Source organism: Panthera tigris, chromosome C1 (assembly GCF_018350195.1).
Source record: "Panthera tigris isolate Pti1 chromosome C1, P.tigris_Pti1_mat1.1, whole genome shotgun sequence".
Classification (NCBI taxonomy): domain Eukaryota; kingdom Metazoa; phylum Chordata; class Mammalia; order Carnivora; family Felidae; genus Panthera; species Panthera tigris.
In genome coordinates this window covers 168,465,006-168,482,072 of record NC_056667.1, presented here as the reverse complement: position 1 = coordinate 168,482,072, position 17,067 = coordinate 168,465,006, and the positions used below count along the sequence as shown (strand labels likewise).

The 17,067-nt window shown below is 35.4% G+C and overlaps 1 protein-coding gene across 14 annotated transcripts in view; it reads left to right on the top strand.

The window, feature by feature from the left end:
• PDE1A (phosphodiesterase 1A) overlaps positions 1–17,067 on the top strand; it is a 326,620-nt gene that overhangs the window by 297,597 nt on the left and 11,956 nt on the right. The window contains exon 16 of one of the 14 annotated variants that reach the window (XM_042994855.1): positions 16,119–16,358. The exons of the other annotated variants lie outside the window; for them this stretch is intronic. Within the exon in view, the coding sequence (XP_042850789.1) occupies positions 16,119–16,144 (26 nt within the window). The 3' untranslated portion in view covers positions 16,145–16,358. Of the gene's footprint in view, positions 1–16,118; positions 16,359–17,067 lie in introns of those variants that run through there. 14 annotated transcript variants of the gene reach the window in all.

Sequence of the window (17,067 nt, the reverse complement as noted above, 5' to 3'; positions counted from 1 at the left end):
GTTTGAAAAAGTTCACTTGAAGCCTTTATATTCAATGAACCCAAAAAATCCAATTGACCAAAACACACTCTCCTCTAAGAAAGTTTTAATTAAAATAAGCAACACTACGCCCCAAACATCAACCTGTCACCTGGAATCTGTCATAAACCTGTGAAGGAAAACCCTTTATCAGAATTGAATTAGTGACTGCAATTTTTCCCTTTTTAATAGACTTTCTGCCACTATGCTCTACTGAATATTTTGTTGCACACAGTAAACTTTAGATCTATATAAAGTTCTCAATTTACATTTCTGGAATTGAGTGATAATATCTGACTCCTATAGTTAGATAAGATAGAACCAAGATTTGAACACAGGCAGCCTGGCTTTAGCAAATTAGAATCATGGATCGTTTTGATAATATAATTTCCAAAGGATAGTTGTGTAGGGTACACACGTTTTGAGTAAAGCAAATACTGCCAGATTTGTTTTACTTGTAACATTGCATGGTTGGTTGCTGTTTCCAATGCAGTGGTGAACTAGATAAACTTAAAGAAATATCTCATGGTAAAAATAAATAAATAAATAAATAAATAAAATGCTGGGTGAAATATTGCTAACAAGAAAATGACAGAGACAGTGCTTCAAGAACTATCTCCCTGTCTCCTTGCTTGTAACAAGTAATGAAGAGTACTTTGCTTGTGACAACAAAAAATGAAAGAAAGAAAAAAAGAGAAATTGATGTCCTTAGAACCCATCCAAATAAAGATAAAACTGAAATTGAGAGAGATACAGAAACTTGGAGCCAGAATCTCTCTGGAAGGTATCTGCTTACCTTTGCTGGAGTCCTGGGTTTGCAGACTGAGTTGACCACCACACAGGGTTTTTATGCCAGAAGTGCAATCACCATATTTTTTTTTAATTTTTTTAACATTTATTTATTTTTGAGACAGAGAGAGGGTGTGAGCGGGGGAGGGGCAGAGAGAGAGAGAGAGAGAGAGAGAGAGAGAGAGAGAGAATCCGAAGCAGGATCCAAGCTCTGAGCTGTCAGTACAGAACCCAACACATGGCTCCAACTCACAAACCATGAGATCATGACCTAAGCAGAAGTCAGACACTTAACTGACTGAGCCACCTAGGCGCCCCTTCAATGCACCATATTAAGGATCAAGGGATAAAAACCTAAGATCTTAAGAGATGCAGAAAGAACATTCAGGAAAATTCAGTATTTATTCATTATAAAAATTAAAATTAGAGGAGCCTTTTTAATCTAGTATTTCTGTTTTCCTGCTTTTCTTGCCTTCATTCTTACTGCTTGGGTTGTTTATTTTTTCCATTCCAATTCATTTCCTTAATGGTGTGAAATATTTACACTTTATTCCTATTATTGTCATGATTAATTAGAAAATTTTAAATGCATAATCAATAGTAGATGACAATGAAGTTAATTACTTTACCCTTCCACAAAATAACACAAAAACCTTAGAAAGCTTTGTCTCTGATGTTCAAAAATGTTTTTAAAATAGATTTTATATTTAATAATTAAAATTTAAAAATCGTCCAAAAAATTTAAAACGTATTCTTGAAATTCAAGAATATGAGGACAACAGCTTTTTAACAACGTTTTCAAAAATCAAGGTAGTGCAGGAAGACTTTCTCAACATCTCTTGCATGCTTGCATAGTTCCTCAGTTAGCCAGAGATTGGAGAGAGCTATCTAGATTTTCCATGGCTCTTCAACTGCTAGGAATTCTCTTTGAAATCCTACTCATCTACCAGTTACCCCAAACTTGGACTGCAACCTCAGGCTTGCAAAGCTGTGCGTTTTCCCCATTTATTCTAAACCAAACCCACTGTTTTACATTGTGGAAACCAGGGGGTTTTGCCCTCTGCTTCTATCCCAAATTGAGTCTACCGCCTCTGGCAGTAAAACTGGTTTCTGGTGCCATTCTCAAGCTGAGGTTGGCAGGGAGGTTGGGAGTAGCTCCAGGCAAAAAGGTCACCAATTGCTGTTTTCCTTACCTGAATCGCTAGCAGTTTTTCAAGAATAAATGCTTCTTAAATTGTTGTGTTGCCTTGGTTGATTTCCATTGTGGTGGAATTGTTTTTGTTAATATTTTCCAATTGTGTACTTGTTTTCTGTGGAAACACTCAACCCTTTTATGTCACTAGAACAGGAAGTCCTCTTTCTCCACATTGGGTTTTGGGAGTTATATGAGGTGATTTGTAGAATCTGCTTAGAAGTACCTAAAATAGGGACGCCTGGGTATCTCAGTCAGTTGAGTGTCTGACTTCTGCTCAGGTCATGATCTCGGGGTTCATGAGTTTGAGCCCCATGTCAGGCTGCATGCTAACAGCTCAGAGCCTGGAGCCTGCTTCAGATTGTGTCTCCTGTCTTTGCCCTTCCCCCACACTCTCTGTCTCTCTGTCTCTGCCCCTCTCTCTCTCTCTCAAAAATAAACATTAAAAAAATAACAAAAAAAAGAAGTACCTAGAATAGTAGCACTATATGAGTTGACTGTTATTATAATTATTATTGGGGCTCCTGGATGGCTCAGTCAGTTAAGCGCGTGTTTAGCTCCAGTCATAATCTCGCAGCTCATGGGTTCCAGCCCCGCGTCCAGCTTTGTGCTGACAGCTCAGAGCCTAGAGCCTGCTTCAGATTCTATGTCTCCCTCTCTCTCTGCCCCTCCCCTGCTCACGCTCTGTCTCTTTTTCTCTCTCAAAAAATAAATAAACATTTAAATAATTATTATTTACTGTGCTTCTGTTGTGTTCTAGGAATTAGGGATATAGAAAAAAAAAGAGAGAGAGAGAGAAACAATAATCCCTACATTTATGAAAGAAGCTGTGGAAGCTGGGAGCAGGATTGCATTTTAAGGTAGCCAAGAAAGGCTTTCTTAAGGAAGTGATCATTTAAATAAATACAAGAAAGAGATTAGAAAGAGCAATGAGGAGGTGTGGGGGAATAAATTTTCAAACAGAGGAAATGATCAGCACAATATTTGAGAGGTGGAGTTTGCCTGACATGAAAAAAATAACAGGAGGTAAGTGAAACAGAAGATTGGGCAAGTGGGACTAATGTAGGCCCTGTGATAAATGGATAACATGACACCACATCATTGGTTTTGGCCCAAGAGGGATAGGAAGCCAAATGTAGCATTTTGAAGAAGAAAAATAAAATGGTCTGAAGTTTTAAAAGGATCACTCTGGCTACAGAATGGAAAATATTCTGTTTGGGAGACAGAAAAGGAAACAAGGAAGTGAGAAAAGAGGCTGTGGTTTATAACACAGGAGAAAGATGGGGACTTAGACCACGTAGTACTGATGGAGGGAGAAGTGTCTAAATTCTGGGTGCCTAAAGATGGTGACTTGAATGAGTAGGCATGAGAAAGAAAGGATAGCAACAAGAGATCAGATTCTGGATATATTTTGAAAGTAGAACTGATAAGATTTGTTAAGTGATTATATCTGGAGTATGAAATCAAGAAAAGAGTCAAGACTAATGCCAGAGTTTTTGGTTTTCTTACGCATTAATTGTATATATGTAAATTTATAGAATCATTCTCCAGAAAAACGTGGCTTTCTCTAGCAAAGCTGAAGACGCGCATGCCATATTTCCCAATAATTTGACTTCTGTATTTTTACCCTAGAGAGATTTTGCTCATGTGCATCAGAAGACACGAACAAAATATTCACTATAGCATTGGTATTGAGAGCAAAAAAGAAAAAACTGAAAACAACAGTAAAATGAATTCACAGGCTGTGGTGTATTCATATTATGGAAAAGCATACACTGTTAAGATAAATGAACTTTAGTTGTGAGTACCAACAAAGATGGAAGTCACAAATAATATGAAGCAAAATATACAAGCTGCCACAATAGAGCAAGAAGCCATTTATAGAAAAATTTTAAAAACCCACAAACTAAATAATAGGTTTTAGAATACACTTATGATAAAACAAAAGAAAGGGGAAAATATTCAGAATGGTTCTAGGGGAGTGATGGGACCCTTAGTAATAGTTTATCTCACAAATGTTCATTTTGTGATTATGGTTATACCTGACATATATACTTTATATGTGTAACTATAACCCATTTATATGAGTAGAATGTTTCATAATAAAAAAGTAAAAATGCAATCTGGTACAAAAATACATCTACTAAAATAGTCATCAGTTTTAAAGCCAGTATGTATCAGATGTTGCCATTGTAATTTCCTGCTGCCATCACCTCTAGTCTTAAGTACACTGAAGATGATAATTACTTTATTATAATTGCATTGAGATGAAAATAAGCAGGTTATATGATGCTTAAAGTTTTAGAATATTAATTAAACAATAAGGCTCTGAACAGAACCCCAGATTCTTGGTGTTCATATCAGCTCTGACAGTATATTTCACAGTTATCTTAAAAACATTTCACTAATCCCGAAGCAGGTATGGACACTTAGGCCCCATGGTATGAAGCTCCTAGACCATCAGTAAAAGAAGACACTTTTTAAAACAGTAATTTCACTCAGAAAGCCTCCTATTAAGGATCTGGGGGCATCTAAGAATGTTATATGTAAATACATTCCTTTTCAAAAAGTAAGAGATAGAAGTTAAAAAGTAAAAAATGCTTTCCTCCATTCCAAACTATTTTGGTTTTGGTTAAAACTTACCCATTTGGAATGAGGAAAATATCTTCATTATCTATTTCTCAGCATTCCTCAGCATCTAAAGTCTTTCCTTTTTCTGCACTACTTACAGAGAAGACAAGAGATTTAAGAGGGCCTGTGGCTAACCTCCTAGTGACACAAGTGGAGGGAAATAGTGAGAAAAGTTGCTCTCTGCTTTTATTTCTACCTATAAAGTTTCAGGCAAACCACGTAACTTTCCGTATCCTCAATAAATGTGATTATTGGGCACGTAATATCCACCCCCATGAAGAAGCCGACATTCCCAATTCCCATTTATGTTCCAGAGACTTGAAGGTCTATGATGCAGTTCTGAGAGCAAGGCACCTAAGAAAGTGAGGAGGGTGGGGGGGGGGGGGACAACAAAAAAGAGCACATTTGCCTCTACTGGTGGCTGTTGGTGACAGATGCCCGCAATTAGCAAGCAAGGAAACCATAGGCAGCAAAGAAATGTAACAATTCTAAAGGAACAGATAAATGTACCTTGTTTTTGTTGGTGACCTGCCATCCTGTGTCACAAGCTGAAATGGAAGAGTGGCTTAGCTTCATGCCTGGAATTGTTAGAGAAGCATGTCTCTTTAGAGTAGCCCCCAAATGGCAAACATTAATATTGGTTCTCCTTCAAGGCAAAAGAGTTACTTTGGTAAGCCACTTGATGGTTTGGTTTGTGTTTAGAACCAAAAATTACAAACTGAACCAGATCCACCAAGTCCACCTTAATTGGAACAAAAACTGCAAACTAATCCCAGATCTGCTTCTGATCTTCTCAAAGAAAATGTGTCTTTGACAAAAACAAATTACATCCCAGAATGGAACTGGGAGTGTGGGGTGGGGAGTGGGGTCATACTGGAATGGAATACAATATGTTTCTTACTGTACTGGGTAATTTTCTGATTTATTTGATATAGATTCAAATCCCAAAACACTAGGCTTAAAGACGATTAACAAGTGAGAAAAGGAGGCAATGTGGGAACTGAGACGCCATGAGATTTGCATTGTGAATGATTAACAGCTATTTATTTTATTTTAATTTTTTTAATGCTTTTATTTATTTTTGAGAGAGAGAGAGTGTGTGTGTGTGTGAATGGGGGAGGAGCAGAGAGAGGGAGACACAGAATCTGAAGAAGGCTCCGGGCTCTGAGCTGTCAGCACAGAGCCCGACACGGGACTCGAACTCATGAACCGTGATATCATGACCTGAGCCAAAGTCGGATGCTTAACCTACTGAGCCACCCAGGCGCCCTATGATTAATAGCTATTTAGAACCAGAAGGAAACCTAGAGCTAGCTTAAGGCAAATAAGACATTTTAGAATATGTATTAAAACTTGCAAATACACAAGTGTTTTCTAGTTTCTTTTGGGGACTTCCTATGTAATTGCTCTACGGTCATAGAATATGTTCGGTATGATATTATTCATTTAAACTTTTCACACCTGCTTTTGTAGCTGCTTTTAGTGGCTCATAAGTTCCACCAAAAAAAAAAGAAAACAAGTAGGATTTTGGTCAGAATTACTTTGATATTTTGGAAAGAATTGTCATCGTTGATATCAAGTCTTCCTATTCATATGTATCTTATATATCTTCTTTCATGTTTCTTAGAAAGTATACGTTTCCTTCATAATAATAATAATGGTCATGGAAAATACTTGTTAGCGTTATTAGATGCCCGGCATTACATTAAGCATATTATATATCAAGTAATCAATATTTATAATTAATAATAATTTATTTCAAAAGTTTGAATGTATTTTGTTGGATTTTCCATCAGTATTTTATATTTTTGTTGCTGTTCCAAGTGGCTGTTTCTTGCTGCTGTATAAAAATACAATTTTCTTTTGAAAACTGATCTTCTGCAAATAATGACAGTTTTTTTCTCTCCCAAATGTATATCTCTAATGATTGTTTTTCTTGAATCAGTTGCATTAGCAAGTTTATCCAGAAGCATCTGAAATGGAAATGGTGAGAGCATTTAGGTTGTCTCTGAATTCAAAAGGAAAAATATTCAATGTTTCAGCAATAAAGTGTGATATTTCTTAATTTTATTTTGATCTTCTCTTTATGAGGTTAATTACATTTCCATAAATAATTTGTTAAGAAAATGTATTTTAAATGAAACATTTAGTTTTATCAAATGTCTTTTCTGTGGCTTTTTAAATAATTCATATGATTTTTCTTTTTAATTAGTTCATGTAATGAATTAAGAGATTTTCTAATGGTGAATCACCTTGTATTCCTTGATTAGACCCAACTTAATTGTAATGTAATAACTTTTTAAAATTTATGTGTTACTTTGGCTGACTTAAAAAATCTATATGAGTGAGGTGAGCCTGCAATTTTCCTTTCTAATACTTATACTTCTGGTATTGAGGTTAACCTCAGAAAATAAGTTGGAGTTTTTAAATTCTTGAGAGTTTGTGAGCCTTAAATTGGCATTGAATGTTCGCCAGAATTTACTTTTAAAAACCATGTGAGCCTGCTGCTTTCTCTGTGGGATAATTTTTTTCTGCTGATTCAATTTTCTTAATAGTCATAGAGCACTATTTAAGTTGTTTAATGTTTAGTTTTTTAAAAAAATATTGTGAAATATGCCACAAAAATATATAAAAACATATATGTACTATTTATAAGTCAATAATACAGTATGGGCAATCCTTACAGTGGCCTACAGGTAATAGTATGCTGGCAAGTTTAACAACTGGCTCAAAAAAGTATACACACACACATACACATGTGGTTTCTCATATATTTTACACATAAAGGAAGTGTAACACGTGTTTAAGAGTAGTAATAAAATATGCAGTAGCCTTTGTTGTAAACTCTATATAGGTGATTGGTTTTCACAGAATGCCTTAGTTGATTTTTACCAAACTCTGTGTCTATGGTCAACTTATGGTTGCAACTGACAAACATAAGTTGTTCAGGTAAGAACATTGATATTTGCATTTATATCAAGGAGTAAGATGAAAGTATAAAAAACATATGTCAAAACTTAAAAAACATAGAAGGCATATGTCAACTTCACTTGTTCATCAAAAATACAAATGACTTCTTGGTCACTTGAGTGGATAATGATTTTTGAATACTGGAAAAAATTTCCTCAAATTTCTTCTGTGCTATTTATAATGTAGCAGTTTTAGACATGACACACTTTTAAACTTAATCTCTATTTTTTTTATCTCCAGCACTTTAGACAACAATGAAACAATAAATCAAGCCCTGATTCATAAAGTTTGATGACATCCATGGTGTAAATATTCCTACCATGGCCAGTTTCAAGCTGTCAGTATAAAGTCTCTGAACATGGGAACTGGGAAAAGAGGTGCACATGAGATGTTTGCATCATACAGATTTGGTAGCTATAATTAACCTGAAGACATAGATAATGAAAAAATGGGTCAAAATAATTAGGAAATGATTTTTAAACACTTATCACCTTTACTTTTAATACAATTTATTTAATTGTAAGTCCCTATAATTTTATTTTTAAGAATGACTAGGTTTAACAACCAACTTACAAAGTTCCTAAAATGCAACAATCAGGTTATAGGAGCCTGTACAGGTTGGAGTAGCATTTTGCTGCCCATAAGGCTTTATATGATCCACATCTGCCCTGCCTCCTTTATCTTGCTGATTCAATTCCCATTTCTCTTTCTCTCTCTCACTAGCTCCAGTGCAACTACACTGTCCTTTTGTCTTCTTTCTTTCAACACATCAGATACGTTCCTGCTTTAAGTGCTTTGTACCAGCATGTCTTTGTTAGAAACACGCTTCCTCCAAACACCACGTGACTGCCTCCTCTCTACTTTCCAATCTAGCTCCAGTTGTCACTTGTCAGTAAGGCCTCCTCTGGCAAACATTTCAAATTCCCCCCAGGTTCCTCCCTTGACCTCTGATCCCTTCTCAACTACTTTCCCATGACACTTCACAGATCACTGTCTAACCTATAAATAATTGACTTACTATGCTTAATTTTTGTTTTCTGTCTTCCTTCACTCAGAATAAGGTTCATGAGAATAAAGATGTTTATGTCGATCACTGATGTTTCTTAAGCTCTTAGTACAATGACTATCACAAAGTAGGACCTCAAACAATTAAGCATTGAAAGAAAGGAGGAGAGAAATAGAGAGACATGGGGAGAGAGGAAGAGAGAGAGAGAGAGAGAAGGAGAGAGAGAAAATGGCAATGAAGAGAGGAAGGAAAGAGAAAAGAAGGGACAGAGGGAGAAAACCTACCATCTAGGCCAAGAAATATATTACCATCCCTAGAAGTTCCAAGTCCTTTTTTAATCATGTTTTCCCTCTTTCCCTACCATGATCTAATCAATACTATGAATTTCATGATAATTATTTCTTTTTTTGTTTGTTTTAGTTTTTTTTAGTTTTTTAGCTGTTATTCCTCTTTCTGTAACCTTAAACAATACATAATTTAGTTTTTCATGTTTTAAAACTTAGTGTAAATGAAATCACGTGGTACACATTCTTTAATGAATATCTTTCTACCCAATGCCATATTTTTTGAGCTTTATCCATGATGAGGTAAATAGCTGTTATCTGTCTCACCAGGGAATTTGGGGATCTTGATAGAAACATGAGGCAGAAAAAAAATGTATCTAAATACTATGCAGATTTTTTAAAATATTAAGTAGTTAAGTCTTTTAAATTTTTTTTTTAACGTTTATTTATTTTTGAGACAGAGAGAGACAGAGCATGAATGGGGGAGGGTCAGAGAGAGAGGGAGATACAGAATCTGAAATAGGCTCCAGGTTCTGAGCTATCAGCACAGAGCCCGACGTGGGGCTTGAACTCACAAACCGCGAGATCATGACCTGAGCTGAAGTCGGACGCTTAACCGACTGAGCCACCCAGGCGCCCCAGTAGTTAAGTCTTTTAAGTAATATATTTATAGTACATATCAATTTCTTAGTCCATATCAGGTTCACAAATAATGTAACTTCTTTTACTTTTCTGTGACCAAATACAGTTTCTAGCTGAAATCCCCATGCTACATGTTTAAAGAAAACATAAGCTTGTCATTCAAATGTTTTAGTTGAATTAGAGTAAGCCTATTCAATTGAGGGTTCTTGATTTCCTTTTTCTTCTTAGGTGGCATCAAAGTTCCTAATGTGACCATGGGATGGCTACCTTGCTTAATTTCTTCTTTCTCATCTCTCTAGACATACCCCCTCCTGTCTACTTCCTGCTCCTTCCATCTTCTACCTCTGACACGTGACCCCCGGGTTTGGCCACTGTAGGCCACCAAAGCTTTGCCATCCCCCTTTTGCTTGATCTCACCTCCTTTTCTCCTAATGCTTCTGAGACCTGATTGTTAAGCATCACACCCAAACCAGCCACATAGCGGCACTTTCCCTCCCAGATGTCTATATCACTCTGTGATATTTTGCTGCACTTTGTCCCATAGATCTCTACTAAAGTTCTGGCCCCCCCCCTTTTTTTTTTCTTATTTGCCAGCAATCTCTATCAGTACTTAATAGTGTTCCTAACTCTTCTGCATCTGCTGCTTAGAGAAAATAAAAATAGATTGTTTTTAAACAACAAAAACATGTTCATATTATTTTGTATTGAGTTACTTTAAAGGTTTATGTTTCTAAATATTTGTTCTTAAAATGTTTTAGTTATTCCTTCCCATTATCTTTTTAATCAATCAAAACTCATCATGTAAACAAAATTACAACTTTCAAACTCCCAGGACTAAACCCAAGCATCTTTTTGAGAAAATACATGCATATTGTTTAGAGCTCAGAAGGGACAATTAATCAAACAGAGGGAAGCAAAACCTTTCAAATAAAAACTAGAGCTCGCTCTCATTTTTTTTTCTAATCATGGTTTAAAAATGCAATTAACAGCAGTTTAAATGAGATCCTACCAGTAATTTTTAAATTGTATATTTAAAATTATTAGTAAATTAAATTCTGTATTATACATTTATTTTATTCCTGTTTTCAACTTAATCTCTTTAGCTGACATTCTATATTATATTATCAGTACAATAGAGCAGGAGTTTGCATTTGCTAGAATGGAACATTTGGAAGATCAGAATTATAAAGTTTTAAGAGGTGGTACTCACCAAAGTTACTTAAGCCTAGAAGAGCTTACATAACAGTTTGAACAGTGAGTATGTGCTTATTCATTCACTCATTCAATTATTGTAATGGCAGAACCCAATAGTCTTCAACCCTGGCAGCACATTAGCATCTTCTGGGCTATTTTATTTTTTAAAAGTCTGATATGTGGGGTTCCTAGGTGGCTCAGTTGGTTGATTATCCAACTATTCATTTTGGTTCAGGTCATGATCCCAGGGTCGTGGGATGGAGCCCTGCGTTGGGCTTAAGATTAATATTCCTTCTCTCCTTCTGCCCCTTTCCCCCTGCTTGTGCTCTCTTTCACTCCCTCTTGCTCTCTCTAAAAAAAAAAAAAAAGTTAAAGTTCAATATGGCTTATCTCCAGTTTACAGAAGTAAGTCAAAACAGAACACTTTTGTGCATTGAAATGAATGCAGAGGACATGGAGGGGGAGAGCAGGGAACTTAATCACTTCATGATCAAGACAAGCCAAGTACAGATTAGAATCTGAGCCAGCTTCACCCTGGCAGGCTGTACACAGGAAACAGCAGTGTGTACCTTGATAATGATATCCCTTAAAATATCTGTGTCTTGGGTCACACATCTCCTCTGGAACATTTGCCTTCTACTACTAGGAAAGTCAGTGGACTTTCTTTCTACTTTAACCCTTGTTCTTTCTTCCTCATGGAATGTACTCCTTTGGTCCCCTCTTGCACTTTGCTCATTAAAATCCTACCTATCTTGGGGCACCTGGATGACTCAGTTGGTTAAGTGTCTAACTCTTGATCTCAGCTCAAGTCATGATCTCTCAGTTCGTGAGTTCTAGCCCCATGACAGGCTCTGCGCTGACAGTGTGGAGCCCACTTGGAATTCTATCTCTCCCTCTCTCTCTGCCCCTCTCCTGTTCATGCTCTTTTTCTCTTTCAAAAATAAATAAAACATTTAAAAAATCCTACTTATCTTCCAAAACTGCATTAAATCACCTTCTCCAAGAAGCCTGTTACTTAGTTATGTAAGCATAGCTGTGTTATTTATACTCCAGTTGGGAATTTATCATATGCAGACTTGCATTCTCTAAATGTGAAGAGAAAAATGCATTCAAAAGAGACCTCCCAAAATCAGTGTTGGGAGTAAGAGAGGGAATAAGAGGAGCTTCAGGATGTGTTTCCAATTGTACATGCCTCAAGGAGATTCCAAGATTCCCTTTTGGGGGGTGTGCACCATCTCTCCACATGAGAACCACTGCATATTATAAGATATTGTGATTAGAATGTGTCGCACATATTAAAGCAAGAAGTTGCTTTAATGGAACCTGACAAGAAGTTGAGAACTACTAATGAAGTCACTACAAAAATATTTACCTAGGTCTACTATGTGCCAAACACAAGCTGGTAGTTTTTTTGGAGAACAGAATTCATGGGATATTCAGCTTTAGATCTCTAGTTCCTGCTCAAGGCCAGGTAAAAACTTGGTCACTGTTGGGTAGAGGAGAATTGACTCCATTTCATAAAACTCTGATTTTAGTGGTGAGTCCCTATAACTGAAATGACATTACCCACTATGTTGTACCATATATTTTTTGTTAGCTAAAAGATCTCGAAAGAGAAAAAAACAACTGATAAATGGAAAAAGGGAAACTAAATGTGGGGGTATTCCCCAAAAGTCCACTGCACAATGTCTATACTTGCAATGTTTTCAGACACCCAAAAACTATTCACTTGCTCTAATTTTACTTTGTGCAATATAGACTTTGTCATATTCTCCCAATAATTCCAAATTCCAAGCACATTGAAAGCTTTGTTGTCTTAACATTATACCTCTGAGCAAAAGATAAATCACTTTGTCACCACTCACCTCTGTTCTGTCTCCAAAACCTTTAGTCTTATATTGCTCTTGATTCACGACCTCAGCTCCTCTCTTTCCCCTCTCTGCCACTAAAACTCCCTCAGTTGCACAGAACAGTTTAGTTCTGGCCTCAAAAGAACCCATTCAACAAAACAAAAGCCTGACTATCGGTCTAAAATGATATCTATAGTTCTTCACACATGCCTAGGCATGTCTCAGATGACCATGGTTCAGTTAGAGGCTTCAACTTCATTAGCATTCCTATAAAAAGCTTTATTTCCTATCAGCATCAGGACATTTTTTAAAACCTTAATCACTGTATCTATGCCTTCCTTTGTAACCAGCAGATCATCATATGAGTTACTAATAAGTTAAATATTTTCTTATCTTTGCACATTTTATAATTTATTTGAAATGTATTGAATATATAATATTTTAGTCAAACAGGTTCATTTAAAATCAATTTTGCTAGAAAATGTCATAGATTTCTCAACAGGAAACAAAAAGTTTTCCAAAATAGGTCTTGTAATATTGCTTGAAAAATTATAAAACACAAAATTGAAAGATTTTCCCACCAGAAATAAGGAAATATTTAAAAATGATGGGAAAGTATTAAAATTTTTGAAAGATAAAATTTACATTATGATTAACATGACATTTTAATATATTGATAGGTTCATTATTAAACTTTATATTTGTTCTTTATATTTGAAATATCTTAAAATGCAATATTGTATATTACAGTATATATGGTAAGTGATTTTTGTAATCATGTTGGTATTAATGCTAAAGAGAATGCAGATTCCTTTCCTACTAAGTACACATTTATTTGCCAGACAATATACTGAGTTCTTTTTTTTTTAATTTTTTTTAATGTTATTTTTTTTTTGAGAGAGAGAGAGACAGACAGAAGGCAAGTGGGAGAGGGACAGAGAGAGAGGAAGACAGAATCTGAAGCAGGCTCCAGGCTCTGAGCTGTCAGCATAGAGTTTGATGTGGGGCTCAAACCCATAAACCGTGAGATCATGACCTGAACTGAAGTCAGATGCTTAACAGACTGAGCCACCCAGGCGCCCCAAACAGCCCTGTGATTTAGGTACTATCACCATTTTACCAATGTGAAAACTGAGGTCTGTGAGGGGCATGTAAATTGTCCAAATTACAGGTTTGTACACATATTACATATGGATCTTCCTCATTCCTTTTCAGTTTCATATAATACACAGAAAATAGTATCATGACAGTAGTAAATCCAGAAAGAAGTAACAACTTTTTGTGAAAACTTACCCCAGAGTAGCATAATTTTTATCTCAACACAACTGATCCCATGAGCTTTCAAATGTGTACTTATATCCCATAGACATTTTTGTTTTAAAATGTTGGAAATTATGAATTTGGGAGTGAAATTTTACATTATTTACCTTCCCATCGGTCATTTATACATTTATTACAGCAACCTCACAAGGTAGGAGTTGTACTCTGATAAAACTGTGGCTCAGAGAACTTAAATTGTCTAAATCCATACACTTAGTTTTGGAAAAGACTGGGATTTGTGCTTCATTCATCTCAAATCAAAGCCAGTAACCTTCTGGATAGTTTCTAGATCATCCTCTAGAAGCTGGTTGTGACAGGTTGGTTTATTTACATTTTCTAAATTTTCTTCCAGAGCAGAAGTCTTGCCCAACCTGTTAGTTGATAGAGAAACTGTAACAGCGGCAGAACTTAGGGGCACTTTAAAGTGATATTGTTGAAGAGTGTGTGAACTCTCTGCTTGTATTTACATGGACAATAGAAGTTAGAAGGAAGGTGGAAGGAGCAGGCTTGCATCTCTAGTGATTATGAGCTGGCTCAGGGATGATGAAGAAATGGTTTCACCTGGGTACTGGGATGAGTACAAGCAGAGGTGAGATCTGTATTGGTAGGAGCACAAGTGGTATGATGTGCTCTTTACTTAATTTGGAAATGAAGCCGATTTATCTTGGGGCAACTTTATGATTTTATCCATAGTTGGATGTAGTCAGGATATAAGAAGTTATTTCCAGACGGTTCCACTGATCCTCTCCATCCAAGGCACGCCTCTTGTTCTTTTTGTTTTGTTAAGGGCACTCTGATGGTCCTTAGTGAGTATTACAAAGCATTTGTTTTTCTTTCTTGAGCACTATTTCATTGTTATGCTTAACAATTTCAGCTAATTCTGTCTTTACCATCATTTTAGTTGGATCACTCAGAATTTAGGACATATATTGGTTCATACACAGTTTATGCTGCATTTATATACAAATGAATAAATATAAGTCCTATGTCAGTGTCTATGTTTCAGTATATGTTTTCAGTGTACGATATTCTTTTCCTTAAAAATATATTTCTATAACTCTCCTAAACTAGAGACATAGTCAATATAAAGTCTTATAAATAGTAAAGGGAAGAAACTTAACCTCCAATGAGTTAAGAATTGTTCTGAAACCCATATTCAGCCAAAAATGTCTTCCTATACTTTGTCATAGTGTTTATGAGCTTACCAAATGTTTCTGAGTTAAGGAAATTACTTATGATATTTATATTAAATTATAAAAAATAGGATTATATTGTACATGACCATAACTTATGAGATACACACATAAGAAAAGCTTAATGATTTTCTCAATGCTTTCTCAGTAGATTAAGGATTGATAGAATGCAGTTGTACCTGAAAGTTAAGTTATTACCTACATAAGGACATTGGTCCCTCTAACTCTATTTCTTCAAAGAATTTGATTTTTTGTTAGGATTATTAAAATACATTACTAGGAAGAAGATAAAAGAAAAGGAAGTATAATTATATTTTTTATTTTTAAAATAAGTCACAGATTCCATATTATTTCTTTATATAATATAGTCCTATATCCTAATACTTGTATACTATTTGTTAGTAGACAATATTAATGTCCTTCAAGATAGCTTCTTATTAGATTCGGAGGGTATCTGCTCTACTTGAAATCAACTAGAATTGAGCTCCTTTAGAACCCCGGCTTTTTAGGCAATAAATCAAATGGTGAAAAAAAATAAGTTGAAATAGAAAAAAAGGTGGGGAGGGGGCTGGGTGGCTCAGTCAGTTCAATGTCTGACTTCAACTCAGGTCATGATCTCGCAGTTCATGGGTTCGAGCCCCATGTTGGGCTCTGTGCTGACAGCTCAGAGCCTGGAGCCTGTTTCAGGATTCTGTGTCTCCCTCTCTCTCTGCCCCTCCCCTACTCATGCTCTGACTCTCTCTCTCTATATATATATAATTTAAAAAAATTAAAAAACTAAAAAAAAGTAAACGAAAAAAGAATCATTTGAGTATCACAACTGATGAATGCAAAAGTCACAAAAGGTTTTAGGAGCAAAAGTAAAATATATTGAAAATTAAGAAAAAATATCAATTATATTTATCTTCTTAATTTTTCCACAATTCCTACAAACATGGATAATTATAAATGCTAAGGTACAGTTTAATTATTCCAACTCTTAGATAATATTGTCTCAAGGTTTTTTAAATGAGTATCCTTTTTTTTCAGAAGCAAAAATCAATTCAAAGCATTAACTTTTCCTGATCAGTAAACATCCTTAAACAATACCTCACATATGGTGGCAGCTCTAATGTGACCAAAAGACTTGGAGATTTCATTCCACTGCTGGAAATTTACCTGGCCCTGTGAGAGAAAAAGAACCTGTTTTTTTGCAGATTGCACAAGTGGCATCACTAACCACATAAATAAAAGCTACAAATTCTTTGGTTGACATAGTTCAACTGCAATGGCTACCCCAGCATCTTCATGCTTTCAAATATTGGTTTAAATGACATTTTGTAGCATTTCTCCTTACTGAGATAATATGTTGAGTGTCAATAAATTTTCTTTGAGCATCTAATCACTGTGTCATCTGCAATAAAGCTTGTATTTTCACTTTGATGTCCCTTTTCTAAAACATCAAGTATTAGGTAATATAAAGGTAATGTGACTTCCATAAACTCATTGTGTTTTTTAATTAATTCTACCATTTTTCTGAACAAATGTCTTAATAGTTCTCTGCCATTAAATAAACATGACTGATAAAAATTTTAAGGGACAGATATTTTTGAAAAGTGTTTGCATTATAGTAGGAGTGAACAGCAAGAGTAAAATGGCTTCATATACTGTTTTTTTGGGGGGGGATTTGAGAATGACTTGTACAATATATAATTCCATTTGTCAGATTAGCCCAGTTATTTCCACCCTGAAAAAACTGTTGTTTTTTAAAACTGCTCTTATATACTTTCTTTACTGTGATTCCTTAACAGTTGACCTAATGGTTAATTGTAGTTGACTAGTGGGAACACCCCAATTAATTAGTTAGCTGAGACTGTCCTTGTGTTTAATATTGAAGAACATATTTTCACGAAGACATTTTTTTATTCTTATTCTCTGTCTCTGCCTTTGGAAAAAAAGGCTATAATTTACCATGATATTTAATTTCAAAGATAAGGCA